This window comes from Molothrus aeneus, chromosome 3 (assembly GCF_037042795.1).
Source record: "Molothrus aeneus isolate 106 chromosome 3, BPBGC_Maene_1.0, whole genome shotgun sequence".
Taxonomy (NCBI): domain Eukaryota; kingdom Metazoa; phylum Chordata; class Aves; order Passeriformes; family Icteridae; genus Molothrus; species Molothrus aeneus.
In genome coordinates, this window is record NC_089648.1 from 43,756,651 (window position 1) to 43,769,053 (window position 12,403).

The 12,403-nt window shown below is 37.3% G+C and overlaps 1 protein-coding gene across 1 annotated transcript in view; it reads left to right on the forward strand.

The window, feature by feature from the left end:
- The window catches only part of RYR2 (ryanodine receptor 2), a 384,696-nt gene that overhangs the window by 154,556 nt on the left and 217,737 nt on the right, over positions 1-12,403 (forward strand). The window contains exons 5-7 of the mRNA XM_066546800.1: positions 1,116-1,190; positions 1,932-2,010; positions 2,801-2,913. Coding sequence (XP_066402897.1) covers positions 1,116-1,190; positions 1,932-2,010; positions 2,801-2,913 — 267 coding nt within the window. The remainder of the gene's footprint in view (positions 1-1,115; positions 1,191-1,931; positions 2,011-2,800; positions 2,914-12,403) is intronic.

Below are 12,403 nucleotides of genomic sequence, written 5' to 3' on the forward strand. Positions count from 1 at the left end.
CTCTCTGATAGTATTAAAGCAGTGTGGGACAAAGCAATTTGCAGGTTGATGGTCTTCAATGTGGTTGAAGACCACATTACTCTGGTAAAATAAGGAGAATATTAAAAAATCTCCCTCTGCATACCATCTGTCTTGGAAAGATATAATTTGTAGGAAAAATGGGTGAATATGAAGCCATTTAACAATAGGTGAGTTTGTAGAGGGTAGCATGACACACATCAAAGCTGCTCTTAGAGGCAGTTCAGCCTCTAAGCTGAACTCCTTTCAGCACAAGGAAAAAGGATTCAAGATTCTAGAACATATTTTTACCAAACAAGTGATGGCTCAAAGTACACAGTGTTCTTTCATCTTTCTTTCTTTCTTTCTTTCTTTCTTTCTTTCTTTCTTTCTTTCTTTCTTTCTTTCTTTCTTTCTTTCTTTCTTTCTTTCTTTCTTTCTTTCTTTCTTTCTTTCTTTTCTTTCTTTTCTTTCTTTTCTTTCTTTTCTTTCTTTTCTTTCTTTTCTTTCTTTTCTTTCTTTTCTTTCTTTTCTTTCTTTTCTTTCTTTTCTTTCTTTTCTTTCTTTTCTTTCTTTTCTTTCTTTTCTTTCTTTTCTTTCTTTCTTTTCTTTCTTTTCTTTCTTTTCTTTCTTTCTTTTCTTTCTTTTCTTTCTTTCTTTTCTTTCTTTTCTTTCTTTTCTTTCTTTTCTTTCTTTTCTTTCTTTTCTTTCTTTTCTTTCTTTTCTTTCTTTTCTTTCTTTTCTTTCTTTTCTTTCTTTTCTTTCTTTTCTTTCTTTTCTTTCTTTCTTTTCTTTCTTTTCTTTCTTTCTTTCTTTCTTTTCTTTCTTTTCTTTCTTTTCTTTCTTTTCTTTCTTTTCTTTCTTTTCTTTCTTTTCTTTCTTTTCTTTCTTTTCTTTCTTTTCTTTCTTTTCTTTCTTTTCTTTCTTTTCTTTCTTTTCTTTCTTTTCTTTCTTTCTTTTCTTTCTTTTCTTTCTTTTCTTTCTTTCTTTCTTTCTTTTCTTTTCTTTTCTTTTCTTTTCTTTTCTTTTCTTTCTTTTCTTTCTTTTCTTTCTTTTCTTTCTCAAAAGGCTCCATTTTATTAAAACATACCAGTATATCACTTCTGTTTGCCTTTCAGTCTGCTCAAGGTGGTGGACATCGAACACTGCTCTACGGGCATGCAATCTTGCTGCGCCATTCCTACAGCGGCATGGTATGTAACTGTGTTACATCAGTTGGGAGCAGCAGTGATTTCTTTTTTGTATGAAAGTTATGTTTGAAAGTGACCAGAATATTGCCATTTACTGATATCTGGAGAATTACTCACATCAGAGGCATTTTGCTGTGGTTCCTAGAAACCTTTATGAAGGATAGGTGCTTAGAAATACAAAACCAAGCTGGTTGTATCTGGCTAAGTGCCAAAACTAAGTCTGGCTCCCATAGTGCTGAATCCTCCATTTGTCAGTCTGAGCTGGTGACTTTTCATTTCTTTCCTCTTGGATTTTCCATATTGCATAAGCTGTGACTGAATCTACAGCTGGCACCTTGCTGTCAATCTGAGCATGTTAGGGACTGAGTGGAAAAGGAGATTTCTTCTTACATGTATTTTGGACAGAAGTCTTAGTTGGAAATTTTCTGATGAATTATACAGGTTCCAAACTCCTAACCTAAAAGTGAGGCTTCATGGAACTGAAATCTGATGCAACTACATTTTTTCCACTCTTAGTATTCCCATCTCAGTGAAACGATAACCTGGGTAGACTGAGAGGTTATTTTAGAACACATATTTTTGTCAAGACTCCTTGAGTGCACTTCAGCTTATCAGGCATACATGTTCTTGGTAATAACTAATGGGGATAATCTAAGAATATTTAATCATGTGTTAGTAGTTGATGGCGTTTTATATTATTTGAAGTGAGCAGAGAAAGTAATGTATGCTTTTTTCTTTTGGTAGTACCTTTGCTGTCTCTCTACGTCTCGATCATCAATGGATAAGCTGGCATTTGATGTAGGATTGCAAGAGGACACAACAGGTAACCACTAGTTTAAGAGACTATATAATGAGGAATGCTGTCAGTCTAAAAATAAAAGTCTTAAGAATGGCTTAGTTAGATTATTTGCTTGATTTGTAAAGCTTTGCTTTAGATAGGAGTAGTAAAATAACAGCTGCAACAATTTAACAGTTCACAGATGAGTTCTTTTCTGAACAGCATGGTTTTAGTTAAAGAAGCCCATCTGAAAACAAGATTTATCATGGGAACAGAATTTTTGACTTCAGTATTTGCACATGTTCTGGGGGATTAGAGGCACTAACAGTCAGTAAAAGTTGAAGAACATATTTGAGTTTGGATTTATGTGATCGTTCAAATATTATTTTAAGTGGTATATAAATGCTTATTTTCATTGCCCTTAGTTATGGATTGCTCTATATCTTTGTCCAAATTCTCAGTAGACTATTCTTCAATGTTTTTTCCAGAATCTGTAATGAAAGTGACAGGGAATTGTTTAGCAAAAGTGATCTGGACCAGGTTGCCTAGAGAACACAGAGAGCCATCACCTTCTTCAACTCTGGAAGAAGTAGTCACTGTTTCAGAGTGACTGTTCCAGTTACTCTTTTGCTTATGTGCATTATTTTAGAGCTGAGTTTCCAACAAGGTGATGCAGGAATGATACCAGTTATGGAAAACACATGGACACTTGGTTTAGCCCAGTGAAAACTGGATCGGAAATTTTAAGACTGAAACAAGAGTGACAGTAACATCAGTAACATTGGGCTCTTTCTTTCTTGTTTCATTCTTTGCTGGTACTCGATCCTGACACTAGGTGAGGCTTGCTGGTGGACCATACATCCTGCTTCCAAACAACGATCAGAAGGAGAAAAAGTGCGGGTTGGAGATGATCTGATTTTAGTCAGTGTCTCTTCAGAAAGATATTTGGTAAGTTGTATAAAATGATCTGTACAGTGGTTCTTCTACAGGAAAAAAAAGGCAGTTAATGAAAGTTTTACAGTAAAATCTGGCATACATTTCCACCTCCTAAATGTAAAACTTTCGGTTCTTAAACTGTTTTCTTAAATAATATTTTGCAAAACAACATACTGAAGGTCTGGAAAGTGTGATATATGGCTAATCTAATTTTTGTTCATTTCAGCAGTGGAATAGGAGTTTAAAAATTTGCTTAGATGAAAATAAGTGATTACAGAAAAACCAAATAATTTCCAAATTTCATGATTGAGATGTGTAGAATCCGTGTGAGTGTTCCTAAGTTAACAACACTACCATATACTTTAAAACTTTGTACAAAATTTTGGGATACCTAATGTAGGTACATTGGATTTGTGGGCTTAGAAGGTTCATGAAATGATGTACAATGTAATATATAGAGCTGACATGTCAAATGAAATATAATTGAAATAATAATTAAATATAATTGAAATATTTTACAAGTTATTGTACTAGCTGCTATCACTGGTTTACACAGCTTTCTTCTTCACAAAAGGATCTCCCATTTGTTCTGTAACGAAGCAGGTCAACACTTTAAGATGTATTTCCTTTTTATTCTTGGTGTAGTAAACGCCTGAACTCCTCTTTATGGCAAAAAGAAGGTGAAAATAAGAAGAAAATAATTTTGCTGAAAGCTTCTGAAAAATCAGCCCTAGTGATTTGGCCCAAAACTTAAAAAAAGATTCTTTATTGAGGACGTGTTTTGAGTTTGTCAGAAATCTGTCTCACATCTAGGAGGGCAATGAAGATGTTGAAGGGCCTTAAGGGAAGGCATTTGAGAAGCAGGTGAAGTCGCTTGGTCTGTTCAGCCTGGGGTAGTCTGAGGGGAAACCTCATTGTAATTACAGCTTCCTCAAGAGGGGAAGAGGAGGGGCAGGCACTGATCTCTTCTCTCTGGTGACAGAACCCATGGAAATGGCCTGAAGCTGAGTCAGGGGAGGTTTAGGTGGTGTCATGGTTTGACGCTGGTGCAGTGCCAGTGCTCCCATGAAAATACACTCTCCCTGGTTTCTGCTGTGAGATGTGACCAGGAATAAGCAAAGCAGGCCCCCACTTAGAAATAAAGAAAAGAAAACTTTATTAACTACACTACAACTATATGTAAAAAGGAACACACAGGAAAAATGAAAACCTTACAAATACATTTCCTTCTCCCCCCACCAAATTTCCAATACATCTATCCCCCAAATTTCAACTCTCGGTCCAGCACTACCCTTCAGACAATCAATTCTCAGTTTATCAAGAGGAGAGGAGTCTTTCTTGTGCCATGGGCTTCCCCTGGAAACACTGTTGAAACCTCATGTGTTTCCATGTCACTCGTGGCATTGCCCGGAGATCATTGCCATCGTGACTTCTTCCTTTCATGTCCAGTGCTCTCACCACTGAACATGGACCAGAGCTGCTTCTAGGGTCGTCTTTTAAGGGTGCTTTGTCCCGTTCCAAAAAGAGTGCAGTCTCACTTTTGGGACACCTGTCCCCCCCAGATTTCACCTCCTGGGGCCGAGGGGTACCAACACTGAACCCTCTTGGTCCTGAGGCATTGCCTCCCCCTGGATGCAGTCTCTGTGTCACAAGGAACATGGTTCTGTCCATGGCTATAAGAAGAAGAGTCCAGCTAAGCCACTCCATCATCTCTTCCCACCTAAGATTCTTCTCTCCTGACATCTTTCACTTGCCCAGACCTCTCTCACACTTGCCCATTTCCTTCTTCATCTTCAACTCTATCTCTCTTCTAGGAAAGGTCAATGTTCTGTAAAGTTTTCATTGTCCAAAAAGGGGTTAAAAACTCGGGCTCTGCCCGCCCGGAGACTCCCACAAGCGGCCGGACACCTTCTCGCTGTACCGTGCACCGCCCCCCCCCCACCTCCCCCCCACCTTCTCTGCAAGACGGGCTGCCAGGACATGATATCAAATTTTAAGGCGGCAGAGACTCTTTCTCTCTCTCTCTCTCTGTCTCCTAGTGGGGGCTGCCCGATGCCTCTCGGTGCTCTCTCTCTTCCACCCTTCCACCCTCGGGCCAGGCCTACGTCTCCCGGCCGCATGGCTTTTCCCCTCCTCCACCCAGCCAGCAGCTGGGCCGGGGGAGGTCTGACCTGCTTCCCTCGCGGAAACCCAAGAGAACTTCCCCTGCGAGTGCTCTGCTTTTTACCCCTGTGTTCTCAGAGGCGTATCCATTGTCCTCAGTGGCCACACCAGGTGCCAATATTAAAATCTGAACACCTATTGGTGACTAGAGCATATCCCAGAAAACCTACTTCCTGTCAAACCATGACAGGTGGAATATTAGAAAAGGGTTCTTTATCAGAGAGTGGTTGGGCACTGGAATAGGCTCCTCAGAGAAGTGGTCACAGCACCAGGCCTGACAGAGTTTGGACATCGCTTTTGGGTGCAGGTGTGATTCTTGGGGATGGTGCTGTGCAGGACAGGAAGTTTGACTTGATGATCCTTATGGGTCCCGTCTGACTCTGGGTATTCTATGATTCTATGAGATGTGCATATAACATTAAAGTCTATTCTCTATTATTCACTTTTTTTAAAATGAGTTTTTTAATTTTTTTTAAAAAAGTATTTAAATAAGAACAAAGATATTTAATAAAGAACAAAGTGAATAGTTTAATAGGATGTCAAGTATAAAATTGAAAATATTCTCCCTTCTATTGGAAACACATAGGAAAATAAGAATACAATTGTTAGAACATAATTGTAACTTCTAATTAGAAGCTCAATAGCTCATTTAATTTTTTTTTTTTGTAATTAGATATTCTGAAAACTTTCTGGTCATCTTTGCATTTAAAAATTATTTTAAATAATTACTTTTATGACAATTGTAACTACACATAGTGAAAAAACAACTTCTTGTGGACTGAATTTTTGAGAAATCCAATTAATGGAAAGATTTTATTCAAAGACATTGGATTTCTTTGAATTGCTGAATTGAGTTGCTGAAGTTGAATTTTGGTCCAGATTGTGTCTCTGTGTAGGCACGTCCTGGCCTCTAATTAGTAATATTCAGCTCAGCCTATTATTTAGGGTTTGTGCCTCAGCTGTTGATTCTGAAAGCTGTCACGTGTACTTTTATACATCAAGAAGCACAATTCTGTCTGCAGAGACTGAATTTCCTTAAGATGTGGATTTAATGCATGTACTGCGTGTTCCATGCAAAATATCAATATACTAAAAATAAATAATATTTTCAGTGCAGAGAGAAATAATACTGTATTACATTCTTAAAGTGTTTTAGAGCTAGATTTTAATGAATAGTTATTAAGCCTATTTCAGTTATATAGCTCTGGTTTGACAGTAAGATGGAGCAAGGATTCAGCAGATTAATTTTGCTCTAACATGCACTCACACATTTTTATGATCAGATTATTTCAAGACTAGATTAAGAGCTGGAAAGCTATGTAGCTCCACAATCATAAAAATATTTGTGGCTTTGCTACTTATGCAGTAATTATATTAGCACTGGCAATAAAGCAGAGAAGTTTTTATAAAAATTGAAAAAGTCAATAAAGAATAATCAGTGAGTTATCAATATTTTTCATGAAAGCTGTCTCTCTGTCTTAAACTGTTTGTCTTAATCCATTTGGCTGTTTCCAAAATAACTTCAAAGGATATAAGTTTGAAAATATTCACAATTCATTGTTTACATGTTGAGTGCAGTGTCATGTTGTAGCTGCTATTTTGTACAATTCTTAAAAGAATGTAACAACTGATATCCTTTACAAAAGTTAGGACTGTAGAGAGATGAAGTTATTTTTGTGAATCTGCTCCAATAGTGAAACCAAATAAGCTCTGTTGAATCTAGTTGAGGAGTGCTTTTTCTAAGGGAGTGGAATTCCTCATATGGATTCCTTGACAGAAAATGACATCCATCAGGATGCTGAGGGTTGGGTTTATGTATGTTGCATACTCTACAATTAAAATCTTAGGAAAATGTAAGTTCTCCATCAAATGTTTTATGTAAATATGCTGTTAGGAATAGGACTGGGATGTCACCTTTGTATATTGCAGTATTGCTCTGTTTTCAAGTAATTTGCTAATTCTTTCTGAATGAATTCAAATAGGTTAAGCATCCTGGGGCAAAGATGTGCATGTAAAAATAACAAATGAAAAGAGTTCATTCACAGGGCATGGCTTTTTCAAAATGTAGTCAGCTCTTAGTTGAATTTGTGTAATGCAAGAGGAGAGAAGAACTATGTCAGCTTCCGAAGTTCATCTTCCAGTTGTTTGGCTTTAGCTTAATTAATTTAACATTGACTTTGACACTTTATGATCTCAGTGTAATCAGTAGATTTTTGTTTAGAACTCATTTGGTTGCCAACACTCTTAAGTATTAGGAAAATATCAAGACTTTAGTACCCCTTCTCCTCTTTCCACAAAATGAAATATTTTGGGACAATTGGCTCTAATTTTTTCCCCAAAGAGTTTTCTTTCTATTTACACCAATCAAGTACTAAACTGATAGGAAGATCAGTGTTAAAATTACAAGCTGAAGGTCCAGAGAGGTGCATTTTGACTCACAGCAATGTCCCAGGGCAAGTCATTCACTTTCTATGACTCTCATTATCTACCTAGACAATGGGATTTTGGATCCTTATTATGCTATGTAGCATTTCTGAAGAGAAGCACTTACATAAGTGCTTGTGGCATTATATAATGTCTGAGCTGTGCTATTGCCAAATACTTCAGAGGGAGAACTTGGCTCTGCTGAACTCTGTTAGCATAGAGCAAAAAGATGTTCTGCTATAAATATTGCCACCATTTAAGCTCAAGCCTGGGTTGCTATGTTTCCTTTCTTGAGGCAGTACAGCCTGACAAAGAACAGATGTGATATTTCCAGCATGTTTCCCCAACTTGTACATAGTAGTATCTACCTCAGCACTGAGCTTTGCCTATGCCTCTTGTTAACTCATATCCTGATTGCTTTCAATATTTCCAATTTCCAATAACTTAGAAGTTCAATTAGCTGCAATTTCTTTCAAATTCATGAAGTCTCTAAATAGCTTTTAAGCAAAATTCAAGAAAAAGTCCTTAGACATGAAGCTGAAATACAATATGCATAAATGAAGAAAAAACTGAAAATTGTTATCCATCAGGCTGGTGTTATTCCGGCTGAGAAATCAGGTAAGAGAGAAACCCCCCAGCTTTGAATCTACAGTGCACAGATTTCAGTATAATACAACAGTTGTATATACCCTGTGGTTTATATGTAGTTACTGAGTTACTGTCTCAGTGACTGCAATGCTGAGCTGCAACTGCATTATGCAGATCTGTGAACAAGCCTTGGCATTTATTTGATTGATATGACTTTTTTTTTTTTGGATACTGACAACTAATAAGAAATTAATTGGGAACTGATGGCAGAGCTCCCTTTCAAAAATGATAGCATCCAAATTAGATTGATCTATTTTAAAGGTGGAGTTGATATATGCCATTACTTCTGGAAAGGAGGACAGGTTCCTAAATATTGCAAAGGCACCACTTCTGTATCCTTTTGCGTCAAATAAATTGTCTATTTTCAGCTCCTAGTTTTATTTCTCTTGTCATCATATGCTTGGAACAGCTTCCAAGTATCTGTATTGCTTCTTGGTGCAGTAGTATCAGGAAACAGCAGTGTGTGAGGGTTTTTTTTTTTTTGAAACATAAAAAGAAAATTATTCTTCCCTTTCACATTTTTTCTAAAAGCATGAAACTCAGTATTGGACTTTACTCTCTTCTGTGTAAGTTCACAATTCCATTGTTTCTCTTTGCTGAAAAAATATAAAAAAGGTTTTTGTGAAGCATAATTTTAATCTGCATAAGCAAACCTGAAATTAGTGGAACCAAGGTAGTGTTGAGCTGCTCTGTTACACTGATCATAATGCAGTTCCCATGGAGTTTTTATACAATGATTTGAAATGTTATTGTGGAGGCTGGTAGGACTTTCCAATAATTAAGGCTGTCAAGCTGCTCTGCCTTATGGAGTCCTGCTTCCAAGTGCTTATAATCAAGTACATGTGATGTAAAAAGTCACTTACTAGAATTAGTAGCATCTATTACTGGGTTTTTTTCCCTTTATAATCAGTCTGAGATAATTTTTTTTATTTCATCCAGAAGAGATCAAAGACAGGAATGAAAACAAAGCCACATGATTAAGAAAACTGATGTAATTTCCTTGTGTACTACTTGGTAACTTATAAAAAACCCCCCAAAACCAAAATGAACTAACAAACTAAAAACCCCCCAAACAAAAAACCCAAGAAAATGAATAAAAAGGCAACAAATCTCTCCCTGGTTCAATTTAGTAAAGAAATGTTCTCCTGAAACACTGGAGCTTGATCATGACCAGGGAAGAGTGTTTAAATTTTCTTTGAGTAGGTAGAAGTCTGATGACTTTGTCTATTTTACATAAGCTAGCACCTCCTGTGTGTTAATGAACTGTTTAAACTCCCTCTACAGTGAATAATTACGTACATGCCAACCCTGGTGGGAGCAGATATTCCTTGAAATGGATTGCTCAAGGCAGGAATGAAGCCAGGCACTGTATTGACAGCTGAGAACTCAGTGTTGTGTGTGCTGCTGGTGATCTGTCATTTAAGATATGTGGAGGAAGAAGCTGTGACAAAGTAGAAGGAACAAAAGGCAGGTGATGTATCAGTGACAGGAGTGGGACTGAATTGGGAAGGAGGGAAACTGAGTGGGACTTGATGAGTGGCTGAAAAGATTGTCAACTGAAGGTAGGCAGGTAGTTAGGGACTATCCAAATTGTCTGGGACAAGAAGCTGGAGACAAGGGAAGAGTAGGCACCCACTGGTTGAAGTTGTGCTCAAAATTAAGGATAGAAAAACTGTATTGTTTTGGCAGAGGGAATTGAGAGAAGAACCAGTGGAATGAGAATGGAAATGAAGGATGACAAGAGAGATTTGCAGAGGAATGAACTTTCTGGGGAGAACAAAACTGCTGGACAAAGATCCAGAGAGAAGCCAAGAAGTGAAAAGGGGATTGAGGGTTAGGAGAGAGATTGAGATTCTTGTGAGATTCTGGAAAAAGTCTAATGCTGGCTGATGTGGTGAAGATGAGCTTGAGCAAGAAAAAGAAGCTAAAAGACCCTGAGTAGGCTTTGTAAGTCTAAGGAGAACTTCTTGAAGTAGGTGGAGGTCCTAATTCTGGATGATAATGTGGGCTGTAATTAGGTCAGGAAGCAGGTTTGGCTAAATGGGAGACATAGAATTGTAGATTCTATGTTTGGGTTGGAAAGAGCCTAGAAGATTATCTCATTCCAACCTCCCTCCTGTGGGCAGGTTCACCTTCCACTAGAGCAGGTTGCTCACGGCCCCATTCAACCTGGCCTTGAACATTTCCAGGGATGGGGCAGCCCCAGCCTCTATGGACAACCTGTGCCCGTGCTTCACCATCCTCACACGAATTTCTAGTGAGAATGGGATAAAGATTTGGAAAGGAAAAGAGAGTGAGAGAGGCCTGGACCCATTAAACTAGATGATAACTACTACCAGCAACTATCCAGGAAACCCATTGTATTAAGGCACAGCACTTGCATGGGGTTTGCTGACAATTCCTGTCATTATTTTTATAGTAGTATAAGAACAAAATGTCTGAAAAAGGGTTTTCAAGTTACCCATGTGGACCACAGGTAGAGAACTGTAATAGTGGAATTTGTTTTTGACCTTTTTTTTTCAATTTAGGAAAATTACATATAAATGATAACATAAAAATAATTTTCTTACATTTAAAAAAGTTACAGGCATTCAAAAATGCAGAAGTTTTGGTACTGGTATATTTTTAGGACGTCTCCTAAGTATACAGTCACGCTGGCTTTTTATAGAATGCTATTTTGGTGATGATAAAAGTTCAATGGATGTGTCAGGATTGTGTAGCAGGAGAGCTGTGGTATGAAGCAACTTTGAAGATGAAATTTCAAGCTGGGAATTGCATTTGGAGTATTGGTACAATTATTTTCCTGAAGAATTAGATTCTGTACCAGGCTCTGCTGTGGAATTTGCTGAGTAGATGCTCTTGTATACTAGGCTAACTTTCAAGTGGTCACTACTCATCCCTTACTGGGAATATTCCGTACTGGAGTTGTGTCTCTTGCATCTCCTCCTTCTATTAGAGGTTGAAACCTCAGAGTTGCTCAGTATTGATACCTGCAGCTGAGGTGAGTGTTAGATGTGGCTTGACCAATAAACTACATATAATGCAGTCACCTCAGCATCCTAGATGAATGAAAATTTCTTAGTTTAATCTCTGTACCTCCCTTCCGCAATGGAAAATGGACTACAATACTGCTTCTTTGGGGTTTTGAGAAAATGAAATCATTAATATTTGTTGTGTATTGTGAAATACTATAATTGGTGCAAGAGAAAAGCCTATGTGGAAATTAATAATTCTCTTTTCAAAGCTTTTTAGAATTGACTATATTGAATAAAGCATGAGGCTGCAAATTGAAGATTGAGGGGAAAACAAAGCACTGAGCAGCTGTTGACAAAGTGAGCTCCATTATCCTGTATATACAATGAGGCAGCACATGTGCAAAAACATCATATATCATGCCATTGGAGACTGTAAAGGGGCCTGTTCACTAGAAGCCATTCTTTTTCCATAGGGTACTTTGACATTTCCTAACTTTTAATGCTTGCTTCTGTAAAATTAATGCTTTGTTAATGAAAGCTCTTGTGACTAATCATGCAAATTTTTGTTTGGAAGCACAGTAGCTGATGTGCTTCAGGCTTTTCATGATCCAGTGCAGAAGGAAAGCTATTATGAAGAGGGGAATGCAAACTGCCTCCTTCTACCCTCCATGGATCCCTTATGCTTTTCCTGCCATGCATCTGCACTTACCCATGCTCTGCTATGAGGTAGCAGAGTAGATGGTTTTCATTGTAATGGCAAATTTCCAATTATCTGTGAGTTTTAGCTTCTACTCTCCCTTTACTGATGGTAAATTTATGATGAGTGAAGGAGTTGGAATCGTTTAGGACATTGCTGTAATTTTCTGTCTTTATCAATGAAAAAAATTCCCTCTACTTTTGGGTTTGCGGGCCAGCTGTTTAAGCACTGTGGAGAAACGTAAAGAAGCCAGGATTGTTTTAGTACTTTAAGCCCTTTGAAAATTTCTTGGGCTTTGCCTACTTTGAATCAAAATTTAGATACTAATTTTTTGTTCAGCAGTGTAAGTTTACCCTTTTTTGTTCAAACTTTTTCAAAGCGTTCATAGATGTTTCAATGAATATAAATATATTGCCAATATAAAACATAAGCACAAACCCCTAATTCTATAAAAATTTCACACAGATGCACTTTTTACTTTTAGTTCTGTCCAATATATTTTTTTCTTGTGAACAAATATTTGTATTTATTTTGAATATTTCTATATAATTCTCTGTAACAGAATAATTTTTAAATTACTCAGGTAATAAATTTT